At 32.3% G+C, this 14118-nt stretch overlaps 1 protein-coding gene across 1 annotated transcript; it reads left to right on the plus strand.

The window, feature by feature from the left end:
- The first annotated feature begins 9335 nt into the window (after positions 1 to 9335).
- Positions 9336 to 11974, plus strand: LOC134245311 (baculoviral IAP repeat-containing protein 8-like). Its single transcript, XM_062727623.1, has 6 exons — positions 9336 to 10088; positions 10289 to 10464; positions 10825 to 10882; positions 11114 to 11224; positions 11541 to 11630; positions 11719 to 11974. The coding sequence occupies exons 1-6, from the start codon at positions 9755 to 9757 to the stop codon at positions 11925 to 11927; spliced, it is 978 nt and encodes a 325-aa protein (XP_062583607.1). The 5' UTR covers positions 9336 to 9754; the 3' UTR covers positions 11928 to 11974.
- Positions 11975 to 14118: the final 2144 nt, after the last annotated feature.

The following is a 14118-nucleotide window of genomic DNA, read 5'->3' on the forward strand; positions in this document are numbered from 1 at the left end:
TAGTAGAAAGATATAATAGAAACTGAATAAAAGGTCAACGGTTTAAAATGTCACCATACTTTTGAAGTGGCCCATCACTTTCATGCATCATATATCAGTCAGTTTTATGTAAACTTCATTTAAACATAAATATGTTCAATACAGTAATAAGTGGTATTGTGTTTTCCCTTTAGTTTCACTTACGCTTTCCGACTCCAGCTTGATTGCAAACTAAAAAAGAAGGTTGTAACAAAATAATTCATTATATTCTGATGGTGTGATTACGTTAATTACGAATGAAACTCTTACACATTAAAGCATTTTATTAATATAAATATACGACAGCATATCGTAATAACTAGCTAAATACAGATGAGAAATAATTCCAATGCATTTATTAGAATATAAATATTAAATATCTTACTCCTCCCTGAACAGTGATAGCTATGATGTCCACCCATTTTGTCCTCAGCCCGGTGTCTCAGCTTTCCCTTTTTATACTTTTTAATCATTTTTTGTTAAAACGCATATGCTATACAGTAAATATTTAAAAAGGAAGAAAGTAAATGAAAAATGACAATTTTTATATTTGAATAGTTTTTGATGTCTTGTATATGACAGCTATGACTAAGAAATTTTGTGCTATATCATCAATATTGATAAAAAATGTGTAACATTTCACCAAAAACAGGTGGCTTCTCTATACGGACGAAAAATAGAAATTGAATTTCGACTGGAACGTTAAATGAAATACAATCCATCTAACTTTTAAGCTAATAAAAAGATGAAAGCTAAAAATTTTTACTTTGGAGTTCAAATCTTTGTACTTTAAAATGAGAACAGTGCAAGGAGATAGTTAATTTTATCCTGAAAATCACTGTTATCACAAAAGGAACAAATTAGTTCATCTTTTGGCATTTATTTATCGTCTGATTTCAATTGTAAGCTTGTGAGCTGATATCTGTAACCTTATCATAACTAATTATTGTTGATCGCTTGTTAAATTATTTATTGATAGGGTTCACAACAAAAGTTATTTGTACACGGATTTTTAATTACTTTTAAATTATGTATAGTATGTCCATGATTGACTGATTGTATATTGCTGTTTTTCTGTTCAATATGTTTTTATTCATATAATTAAAGTGTCACCATATTAAGGTTAAGGGAAAGAATCCCGGATTCTTTAGCTCTTCATAAGAACTCAAGGCATGGAGCATTGAGGGTTTCTTTAACCCTTACATGGGGCCTCGTACTTCTTGGTCTTATCCGAAGGACCCGCATCTTTCACATCAAAATAAAGAGAACTTGGTGAAGCAAGTTTGTAACATTGTTTTATAAACTTGGGCCAGCAGTTGCCTTCCTGAACCAATGGAGCAAACGTTAACGTACTCTCGACTTTTGTAATGGTTCAAAATATCGATTAGATCAAATTTAGAAAATGTCCTGACGCATTGCAAAATAAGTTTGGTGTCGATGGTCTCTTTTTTTATTTATAATTTTGTTTTGGAACACAACTTTGCCACTCTTAAAGGTGCATAGACACAGATTTGAAGTTAATTTTTTTCTTAAAATTTTCTGTATAATATTACGACTCATATATATTGCAATAGCATTTCACAAAAAAAATATTATAAAAATCTTATATCATCTAGAAGTTATTGAAACTTCGAATTTCTGGTCGGATTTGATTAAACGTCATTGCACTTTTACAAATTATAATTTTATTCTTAATACTGAAGAAAAGTGGCAATTTTGTTGTATATTAAAGGGCTGGGGTTGTGGCCATTTTCAGACTATATTGATCTGCTTTAGAAGAAGAGCTTCCTATTAAGATATACAAAAATGATCAAATTTCAAATCTAAAATATATAAAATATAAATTATTTGTTGAACCCCAGCCTCCTTAATGAAAAATATCATAACTTTGACCTAGACAATTCAGAGTAAAAATATTTGAAAAGAAAACGCGCTCACATTATATTGTCAGTACATGCTCAGTGGTGTCTGCAGGATTTAGCAATTTTTCTTTGCCAAATGATAGTTGACAGCTTAATTAAGATGTCATATCTGAAAAATTAAGTTATAACTGATGGTTTATTTGTTGAACCCCAGCCTCCTTAATGAAAAATATTATAACTTTAACCTAGAAAATTCAGAGTAAAAATATTTGAAAAGAAAACGCGCTCACATTATATTGTCAGTACGTGTTCAGTGGTGTCTGCAGGCTTTAACAATTTAACACGCCCGGTGAATCGTAAACATTAACAATAACAGAACTCGTGCACTGATTACAAAAACAGTTTTTGTTTCACGGGTGTATTCAATTTGTTAAGTCGCCCGCGTGGCACAGTGGTTATAGAGTCGCGAAGTAAGGAGTTGATGCTTACGTCGCACTGTGGGACGTGGAGACAGGTCCTTCGGATGAGACCATATAAACCGAGATTCCGTGTTGCAGTAGGTGCTGCCACGAAAAAGATCCCTTGCTGCTTAATGGCCCTGAGTGCCGAGTATAGGACAAAATTTGTAGCTCTCCACCGACAAGTGGTGGTGTCTCTAATGAGTGAAAAATTCTCCAGAGGGACTTAACAATATACAATCAATCAATCAATTAATTAATTAATTTAATAATCAATCAATCAATTTGTTAAACACTATACAGAACACTGAGCACGGACTGACGATACTAGTTAGGGTGTTTTATTTTCGAACATTTTTACTCTGAATTTTCTATATTATAGTATTAATATTTTTCATTAATACACAATAAAATTGCCACTTTTCTAAAGTATTAAGAACAAAATTTAATTTGTGAGAGAGCAAGGGTGTGTTAATCAAACCCGTCCAAAAATTCGAAGTTTCAATAATTTCGAGATTAAAAAAGATATTCATTATATTTTCAAGTGAAATGCTATTGCAATAAATAAGGCGTAATATTATGCAGAAAATTTGAGAAAATATTAACTTCAAAACTGTGTCTAAGCACCTTTAAATCAAACCATCTTCAAACTATGAATCTTCTTTTTTTTTAGAATCCATTTAAGGATTACCTTTTGCTTATACTTGAAAAGTATTTAATTATTTTACGAGGGACGACGTCATTAAAATCTGTGCGTGAATGGCTGGTCCAACCCCGATGAAAATTCATAAAAAAATGATAATCATTCAAAAGTCTAATTTTGTTTTCCATTCTTTAAAAGCACAATCCTTGTCTGAGAAAAGACAAAATAAGAAAATTACAAATTTTATTTTTTTCAGTAACTATCCAGTAACTATTCCTGCTTTGGGTTTAAGTTGGGTTTGAAAAAATTGGTATCGATTGCTTTTATATTTGATGCACAATAGCATAGTCTTAGTCGGATCAATTTATAAGAAGATATCTCCTACCTGTTATCAACAATTAAGCTGATATACACATTTATTCTATGGTTTTGATAATACAAATGCAGACACAGCCTATCTTTGGATCACATTTTTACTGACGTGTTTCATACCATTTATTAACTCATAAATGATATAAATATGGGGATTACGAACAGTATTCAAAGTAAAAAAATCCTCTAAACAATGCATATTATGGATAGGATAGATCAAACATGGGCCTCTAAAACATCAGAGATGGGATCACTTGCCATAGAGGAGTGAGCATCCCATACAGACCTGTCACACCCGCCGTGTGCTCCTTGTCATGGGATATAACGAAAATATCCGTTGACAATTCAGTGTGTAAATAATGGCCAAACGATTAGTATGAAAAACTGCAGTCAGTATTTGACTTAGTGATGAATTGTGTATGCTGACAAAGTCCTTGTATCGACCATAGGCATAACAAAATGAGGAATTGAAACGAGACGGCTAAGATTTGTTTCATAGACTTGTTTTTCAATGAATTACCTCGTTGTAGAAATTGTTCATACGTAGAGCGTTTTCTCGAATTAACTGATAATAAGATAATACAATAAATTTGCAATTGACAAATGGCTAGGTAAATTTACGAGTTGCATTCTTATTGAAAAAAAGGTGTCAATGGTGTCAAGAAGTCTGGACTTAAGGAGGCTAGGGGGTCAACAGATTACAGTGTACTAGTATTTCTTTTATTAACCACCAGAAATAACTTTTTTTTTAGATATGATATATTGAACTGTCAACTATCATTTGGCAAAGAAAAATTTCTTAAATTTCATCATTTTGATCATTTTATTATATCTTTGTATGGTGCTCTTCTTCTAAAGGAGATCAAAATAGTCTAAAAATGGCCACGATCACCCAGCCTCTTTAAAATTATTGTGGGGAACGATTGAATATAAAGTTGAAACTACAAAGTTGAAAAGTCGTAAGTTTTTATGCTTTTGATTTCCATAAAAAATTGTCATTTCTAAAAATTCCTTCGAATTCTTAACTTTCTACGCCTGATTTGCAAAAAACTCTCTACGCCTGATTTACACCACTTGTTGAATATATTGTTGCACAGTACTTCAGAACTCTTTAAATTTTAGTAAGGAGTAAAGAAAGAGGCTTAGTAGAACATTTTTGAACCCTCTAGAAATCTTTGGATTTGAATCTAAGGATTTTTTAAATGAAGTTTTGGAATCCAATAAAGATATAGTAGTTAAAATTCATTTTGGTTGTTGGGAATATTAAAAAGAATCAAGACATATGATTTGGAAGAGTTTCTTCCATAGAAAGTGAGTCATGGGTATATATTTGATAACCACTTGTAGAATTAAATCACAGATCCTCTAAAATACAATTTAAATAATGACCCCTATAAACAAAGACAATGTTGCTACTTACTTTGTCAGCAGGGACCAGTACATACTTTTCATGTAATCTGTCTAATTCTTTTGTCATAGCTGAATTTTCATATGTCGAATGTGACTGTTCGATAAGGAATCCTTCTCTTTAGCTTCTGATCCCATCTGAGGATTATCATAGGGACTGTATTTTATTTTCTGATTACAGAGTCGTATTGTTTAAAGTCATTTTTTTTAGTTTCTACACACTTAATTGAATGTGCTTTTCCAAATTTTACCGGATCATGATACGGAGCACAAGTCGGGTGTGACCCGTTGACAGGGGATGCTTACTAATCCCATGGTACCTGTCCATGTTATATTGGTCCGTGTTTGCTCTGCTTCTAATCTGCATTGATTATATGTACTTTTAAACGTGAATTATGTTCATTATTTCCATATCTTTCATCTATAAACATTCCAATTGTTATTACTCAAAGTTTTATTTATTTAAGTCTTATTATAAAATATTATTGTGACGTCCATTAAAATTAATCCATTTATTGATATGCTTGGGTGTTATGCAGAAATTTGATTCTAGATAAATCAGATTATTATAACTAATATACAGTTTGCAGCAAACGAAGAAAAGAAAAATAAAACGATAAAGGCAAGGCGGAGCATATGATACATATATTAACAACTTAACAAATTAGCAGTGGCGGATTTAAGGGGGGGCGCACCCGGCGCGCGCCCCCCCTAAAATTGTCAAAGTTAGCGTAAATCAAATATGTCTACTTGGTAGACCTCATTTTCACCCTTCAAAATCTCTAGAATCCAGGAGCTTGGGGGGATTCGCCCCCTGGACCCCCACCAGGGCTTTGGTAGACCTGAAATTTTTACCCTTCAAAATCTCTAGAATCCAGGATTCATAATATGTGTATAAATAAGGGTTTTGCCATTTAATATGGGGCCTAAGGCGGATACCCCTTGCCTAATTTTACAAAGTTATAAACTCCAAATCCTGGATCCGCGCCTGATTAGCATATCCGAAAGCCAAAATATCCAGAATCATTGTTTTTTTTTAATTTGTATAAAGACGCATATGAATTAAATTTACTCATTCATATTTATTAAATGCCTGAAACCTGTCTTTGTTCTAAAATTAGACGAAAAACGCCTTTTTTAATCATAAAATTGCACAATAGATAATGATTTAGTGGAAAGACATTTTGTCTACTTTCGTTTTCCATTTCGTGATAAAGAAGGGGAGGGAAGGGTATGTATAAATATTAAAAATACTTTAATATTCCCGCATTTATGTTGTTCTCCAGATTGAAAATGTCAATTGTTAGCTATAGTTGGTTTAAAATTCCCAAATTTTCATTGAATATCAGTAAATTATCCAATAAATGCAATGCACCACTTCAAGAAGGATATGGAGATAACGAAAACTATTCAATGTCAAAGTCCATAAAACAATACAAAATAGGAGCAGAGCAAACACGGACCTCCGAAACATCAGAGGTGGGATCAGGTGCCATGGAGGAGTGAGCACCCCCTGCTGACCGACCACACCGGTCATGATCGGGAAATAACGGGAAAACCCGTCGTCAATTCAGTGTATAAATAATGCACTAACAATTAGTATGAAAAACGTCAGTCAGCATTTGACTCAATGATAAATTGTATTTGCTGTCAAGGTCATTGTATCGACCATATAATTTATGAAATGATCACTTTAAGCGAGACTGCTGATATCCTTGTTTCATTAACTTTTTTGTAAATAATTTACCTCCTTCATGTGAATGCTCTTGCGTGTCGAATCAACTGAGATATATACACTCCGTATGCAGGTGATGAAGGTATATTGCTGCATAATTAAGGGAAGTTGAAGATAGAAAAGTTAAAGTCATAAGGTTTATCATATGTCTTGGTTGTTAGATTACCATTAAAGTCTTTTTCAAGTAAAATATCGAAGTATGAAACAGATGTGTCAGACTCTGTGGTATCTTTTATCTCAAGCTCACCAGGATATATCGTATCGACGTAGGAAAGGAAATGACCATGTTAATTGACAATACGTCATCGATACACTAAATGTCGAGTTGAAGGCCACAGCAAGTGTTTTCTTCTTTTCATGCATAAGATTTTGCACAAATATTGCTTTATATGAATATAAAAATAGGTCAGTGTTTCTTGTTACAAGTGTTATAATTGGCTAAAAACTCGTGTTGACCTTGAAAATATTTGAAAAGTACACAATAGATAACGTCAGTCTAAAAAGAAATCAAATACGTTTAGATATTTTATTTTATTGCATCATTCCTCGAATACACAGGCAAAAATCACATAAATTTCATGTGAATTCACACGAATAACAAATCAGGTGAAATTTATGAGAAACTATTTCATGCAATTTTGATGGTGGAATATTTCTGCTCTCTACATGCAAGATATATTATGCCATTATGCAAGAAGAAATATGCCAACATGTATACGAGAAGGATATGGAGATAACGAACAGTATTCAATCTCAAAGTCCATAAAACAATACAAAATAAGAGCAGAGCAAACACGGACCTCCGAAACATCAGAAGTGGGATCAGGTGCCATGGAGGAGTGAGCATTCCCTGCTGACCAGTAACGCCCGCCGTGTGCTCCTTGTCATGATCAGGAAATAACGGAAAAATCTGTCGTCAATTCTGTGTATAAATAATGGACTAACAATTGGTATGAAAAACGTCAGTCAACATTTGACTCAATGATAAATTGTATTTGCTGACAAGGTCATTGTATCGACCATAGAACTTACGAAATGATGACTTTAAACGAGACTGCTGATATTCTTGTTTCATCAACTTGCTTGTCAATAATTTACCTCGTTTTAGAAATTGTTCATACGTAGAACATGCTCTTGCGATAATTAAGTCTATATGCAAGAAAATCATAAAATGCAAGGGAGAATTCAATTTTGAATTGTTGAATGTTGTTACTAGCGCCAGTATCTTACATATAAGATGCAACATTATTATGTTATCACATGAATTCCGTATGTTAACATGCAACATAATTACGGAGGCATGCTTCTTAAAGATACTTCTTTTAACATTCAACTTATTTATGCCAACATGCGACTTATTTATGTCAATGATTGAGTTTTTTTAAACAAGTAAGAAATTTATGTCAATTAACAAGCATGGTGATAATTTGCATGTCAACATACATAGCTCGTATGTTGTCATAATAAAAAACTCGCATGTGTCTACAAATATCTTGCATTTTGACATAATAAGTTGCACGACTACATAATTATATTGTATGTAGACATGAATAAGTCGCATGTCAACATAATCCTGTTGTAGCTTCCTTGTACGAAATGTCATATGGTGTTTGTATGTACTAAGTTACCAGCATTAAAATTGAATTATCTAAACAGATTGATAACAGAATATTTACATTTAAAAATAATTATTTTGCATATATAGTGACATAAATAAGTCGCATGTTTTCACAATTATGTGGCATGTAAACATAATTTATCTTACATTGTGGGGGGGGGGATATGTGACCATTCCATTATTTGAATTTTGACAATACTTTCATTTATAGGATTTTACGTGCACAACAGATATAAAGCATGGATATTGCGCAAAAAAATTAATTCACGAGAGTATGAAAAAAGTTTTAAAGAAATGACACGAAATCTCATATGATATTCGCGTGAAAAATATATAATTAAAATCACATGAATATCACCTGAACCACCTTTCCCTGTGTTAACATATGAAAATACTGGATTAAATAGTACGTATACTCTTTAAAGATACAAGATACAGCAGAATAAAGTTAATATATACGTTGCATGTTTTTTTTTTTTCTAATTTTATTAGTCTTCGTGCATTTGTGGTTGTGGCAGTTCATTTAAAAAAATCATATAAACATGATAAACATGTCTAGAAGTAGAATACCACGTAAAGAGATGGGAATTCCCATTTCTATTTATAAATTTTCCTCATAACACACATGAAATGGTTGTCAGAGGTCATATCAATGGTATGTTAAATTTCTATTTTTATCTATAGTTAATACAACTCTACTCTGTTGTTAATTTATTATTAGTGATTAAAATTTAAGGTACACTACTCTGTTGTTAATTTATTATTAGTGATTAAAATTTAAGGTTTAAATTCTGAAGGTAAGAGGTGACTGAAAGTTAACAAGATAACATAATTGATAATTTTCCCTAAACAATACATACCTACGTTAAGTTGAACTTGTATATTTATATATAAAAATTGGGTTGATTTATTTTTTCTTCAAAATTTTCATTAGCCTTCAAATAAAGTAAGTTAATTTATTTAAGTTATATTCTATTTGTCTTATGAAAGGTCAAAATATATTTTTACTTCCTGATAGGTTAGGCCAAAAAAAACCCCAATGTTTATACAGCTCGATGAACATTCAATAATTGAACATTCCAAAACAGTACGTTGCCATATAAATTGTATAGTGTCTTTGAACAGGGATATCATGTACCGATAGATCATGCAAATAGCGGAACCGCTTCAATGGATTATTACTTATAGTGTATATGATTCCCTTTAAATTCTCTCATTGCAGGTTTGTCTCATTTCGACATGAGTACCGGGGATGGGCGTTAAGTTGGAGGAGAGTCCACAGATCAAGATTTCTCGGATAACGACTCGGTTCACGGACAAAACCTACGCTCGGAATTCCCTCATCCTGGGAATGTCAAACTTCGTTGACGATATTCGCCTGATGAAAAGTGATCAACGTCATTTTATCGTTGACTGTGTCATTGTCATCGACGACGACATTTAAACGTTGAATTTAAGTGACATAAACTTTTTAAAAGAGTTAGTTTGACCTCCTCCCCCCGTATATCTATCTAGTAAATCATTAACATTAATCTGATTCTCACACAAAGTTAGCAAAACCTGAAATTAATATACCTTTCTGTCAATTAAAACAACAACTCATAAACCGCCAACAACATCAGCAAAACTCAAGATTCTGAAATGGTTACTCCCCAGGAGCTAATGTATTGGAATGAGACTGACAATCGTAGAGGGAGGGACGAATTTGGGTCTGGGTTTCTTGGGGACCAACTGACAAATAACCCATGTGTCAATGAAATACCGATTGCAGCGGCAGTCGGTGACAACTTTTCAGATCAAATTCAGTCACGTGACATGGGCAGAGATGTAGCTAAAGAGTATGGTATCAACATCAGTAAGCCAAAATACCAACAGTTTGCAATCAAAGATGTTCGTCTGAAAACTTTCCAGACCTGGCCAATGAGCTGCAACCAAAGACCTGAAGATCTAGCAGAGGCCGGGTTCTTTTATTCGGGTGACAAGCTATTTATGATTAATTACAAATCTTTTGATATGCTTTTAAAACATTATTAATAAAGAAAAGCAATATTGGTACATTCTTAAATAAAATACAAGCCACTGTCCAGAATAAACACTGATTTCACGGAATTACTCTTTTTTTTCGAATAATGATATTGGTGAATATAAACCTAATTATAATGTATATTTTTGTAGGAAATTCGGACGCCGTGTTCTGTTTTGATTGTGGACAAGGTCTCAAAGACTGGGAGGACGAGGACACACCCTGGGGTGAGCATGCGCGCTGGTCGCCGGAATGCCCTTATCTTCTCAATACCAAGGGAAGAGACTTCGTTCGATTAGAGCAGCTACGTGACACGGACCCAGTTCAGGTAAAATATCATGTTTTAAATAATATATTAAGTTCAATGAGATAAATTTAAGAAATAAAATAGGTAAAAAAGAAACATTTTATCATAAAACTTAATGTCAAATTACTAGTACAACAAAATATTCCAGGCTTTGGAAACTCAAAGAATATTTTATCAAAAATTGTAAGAGCTTCATCTTAAATATTATATTTTTGGTTTGTTATTACTCAATCTGAAATCGTTACATGTATTTATTAATTCTAGATTTAGGAGAGAAAGGTTTCGTAGTGGCGAATGTGTGTTTATGAAATCTTGACTAATTGTACTAAATATATATAGATATGTAATTGATATATTCATCATATCTTCTAATTTTAACAGTATATTGCTGAGAAAACGCAAGCTGTACAGGTGACGCAAAATCGACCAGCTGTTAAAAGTAGGAATATACTAGTAACTGTTTTATCATTATACTCTCTATTTTAATTTAATGATACATGTAGATACAAATGTGTTGAAAAAACGATAGTTATACTTGTAATTTTGATCAATAAAGCCAATCATGACAGCCGTAAACAATTAATAATTAAAGTTTCAATGTTAAAAATCCTTATTTACCAATGGTAATTGCTTATAAATTTCCATTTTCTAAATATATTACTTTTTGTAGGTTCTGAAAATGACACTTGGAATAATCCGGCAGTAGAAAGTTTACTTCAGAACGGATATGGGAAGGAAATGGTTCATAAAGCCATTTTCTTGTTTCGTAAACAGAGAGGGGGTAATTGCATATTAAAATCTTATATGTGTTCAATCTGAATCTTGTGTTTTAAGTCTTTATTTCATTCTTGGATTCGTACAGATGTATTGTAAAAATATTTCTATACTAGTATAATTGAATAAAGGATTCACAAGCAAAAAAGCAATAAACTATTTTTCTTTTGAAAAATTGCAGTTAGATTTAAATTACAGGTGTCTCATTTTAACACTTGATTCTTTTTTCAGCAGAAAGATTAAAGTATTTTCTGACATTTAGATTTTATTAAAAATGCAGGAAATTTTTGATGATTTAAATGTATATATTAATATTTCCATAGAAAATGCGCCTTTATCGGCAGCAGAACTTCTCAACATAATTTTCGACTTGGAAGAGGACACTGTTGTTTGTGATGATGTTGAAAAGAAAGGTTTGTGTTTTCTTCCATTTCAAATTTTTTCTCGATATATCAAAAGAATGAACTATTTTTCATCAATTTAAACAAAATTTATAAACAGAAGCTGAACTCCAGAGAGATTTGATTCGAAAAGAGAACGAAGAGTTACGGAAGTCGACTTACTGCCGGAAGTGTTCCACACAACTCGTCTCTGTGGTGTTTCTACCCTGCGGACATCTCTGCACTTGTACTGACTGTGCACCGTCAGTCAAGAATTGTTTAATGTGTGGCGCTTTCATAAAAGGCACCATACGCACATACTTGGTGTAAAAACACATTTAGCAGTTGCAGTTGAAAATGCTTTACATGTAACAATTCAGAATCCGAGGATTCATATGGGCAGCGGAAAGGGCAAAAATTACCATTATGAGAAAACAAACAATTATTTTAATTTCAAAGTCCATAAAAACTTAACAAATGATATACAATGCATAATCAACAGACATTTTCGCAGAACAAATATACATTAAAGCAAAACCAACGACCAAGTACGTAACAAACATATATGAATGCAAAACCAACGATCATCTTTGCAGAACAAACGTACATAAAAACACGACAAACGAAAAAAACTTAACAAACGTGCACGCGGTAAATCTAGTCTTCCCGACACCTGGCTCACGACGGTCCCGGATTTTTTTTTTTTTTTTTTGGCGATTTTTTTGTCGGTGCACAGAAACTCTTTATACTTCTCAGGCACATTTCTGGGTTTAAAAAAAAATCATATACATATACTAACTGTAACAAAATTGTGTATTTATTACTGAATCAGCAGTATCATCCGCCAAAAAGCGGTAAATGTAGTACTCCGTTATAAATGCGAAAACCACTGAAAAAAGGATACGGATGTTTTCGTAGGATCGCGATTAAAAACAACAAACTGAGGTATATTTTTTTAAATAAATGAAAACCTTCATTTACATGCCAGATAATTTGTATGCACAAAAATTCCTCACACATTTTTTTTTCGCATAGAACTCGATGCCATATCATGTTTATGTTCCCTGGCTCTACAACATGGACGTGGCTCTACCACGGATCCCCCTTTAATTTTTCCTTTTTTTGGATAATTTATCTTAAAAATTTCAAATGAAAGAAAAGAATTTACAAAAAATGAAAAAAAAATCATTCTCCTGAAGGCCGTTTTAACATTTTTTTTTCGTTGTTGTTACATAAAATGGTTTTCCCCAATTCTTTAAATATTACAAGAATCTATTATGATTACTTTTAATTACAGTGACATGTCATTTGACAGACACGCAGCAACATTTCAAAAATTTAAGAGTAAGGTCCCAAAAAAAAAAACCACCCTAACATACCAACAATCACACACACGAAATAGGATTTTCGAATTTGGGCTATATCATTTTAGTTTCCTTTTTGTTTTTGCTTGTCAAGGTTTTAAAATCTTTTTTCAGCTAGATTGAAATTTTTTCTCTGGTTGCCCCCCCCCTCCTTTCAAAAACAATGCTACGTCAATGTATAACAATGCAATACTTTCATTTTGCATGGTTTTACCATAAGTACAATGTTAGATTTAACTATTTTTATGAAAATTTTGATAAAAATCTTTTTTGAAATCAAATCATTTTGATGTTATGAATTTTTATAGAATTCAAATGTTCATTTTTTTTTTAATTAACACCACCAATTTCTACTAAAATACTAATTCCATCTTTTCCTAAGTATTAAGAATAAAATTAAAATTTGTGAGAGTGCTAGGATGTGTCAATCAAACCTGTCTAAAAATTTGAAGTTTTAATAGCTTTTAGATGAAATAAGATTTTTAATATATTTTTGTGTGAAATGCTATTAAATATATATATGTCGTACCACTATACAGAAAATATTACCTTCAAATCTGTATCCATGCACCTTTAATATCTACGACACCTTACGTCTCTCTGTATCGATGTCCCTTTTTGGTTTTCTTATTTATAACGGAGTACTACATATATTTACCGCTTTTTGGCTCCAGGTGATACTGCTGATTCAGTAATAAATACACAAATTTGTTTAAGTTTTTACATATCATTGAATTCATTTCAAAACTAATTTTTCTGAAAAGTTTGAAGAGTTTCTGTGCATCGACACAAAAGAAATCGCCAAATAAAAAAAAATCGCCAAAAAAAAAAAAAAAAAAAAAAAAAAAAAATCGCCAAAAAAAAAAATCCGGGACCGCCTGGAGCCGGGTGTCGGGAAGACTAGATTTACCGCGTGCACGTTTGTTAAGTTTTTTTCGTTTGTCGTGTTTTTATGTACGTTTGTTCTGCAAAGATGATCGTTGGTTTTGCATTCATATATGTTTGTTACGTACGTGGTCGTTGGTTTTGCCTTAATGTATATTTGTTCTGCGAAAATGTCTGTTGATTATGCTTTGTATATCATTTGTAAAGTTTTTATGGTCATTGAAATTAAAATAATTGTTTGTTTTCTCATAATGGTAATTTTTGCCCTTTCC

The sequence above is a fragment of the Saccostrea cucullata genome, unplaced genomic scaffold (assembly GCF_032062105.1).
Source record: "Saccostrea cucullata isolate Sc308-1 unplaced genomic scaffold, CSIRO_AGI_Scuc_v1 ctg125, whole genome shotgun sequence".
NCBI classification, from domain to species: domain Eukaryota; kingdom Metazoa; phylum Mollusca; class Bivalvia; order Ostreida; family Ostreidae; genus Saccostrea; species Saccostrea cuccullata.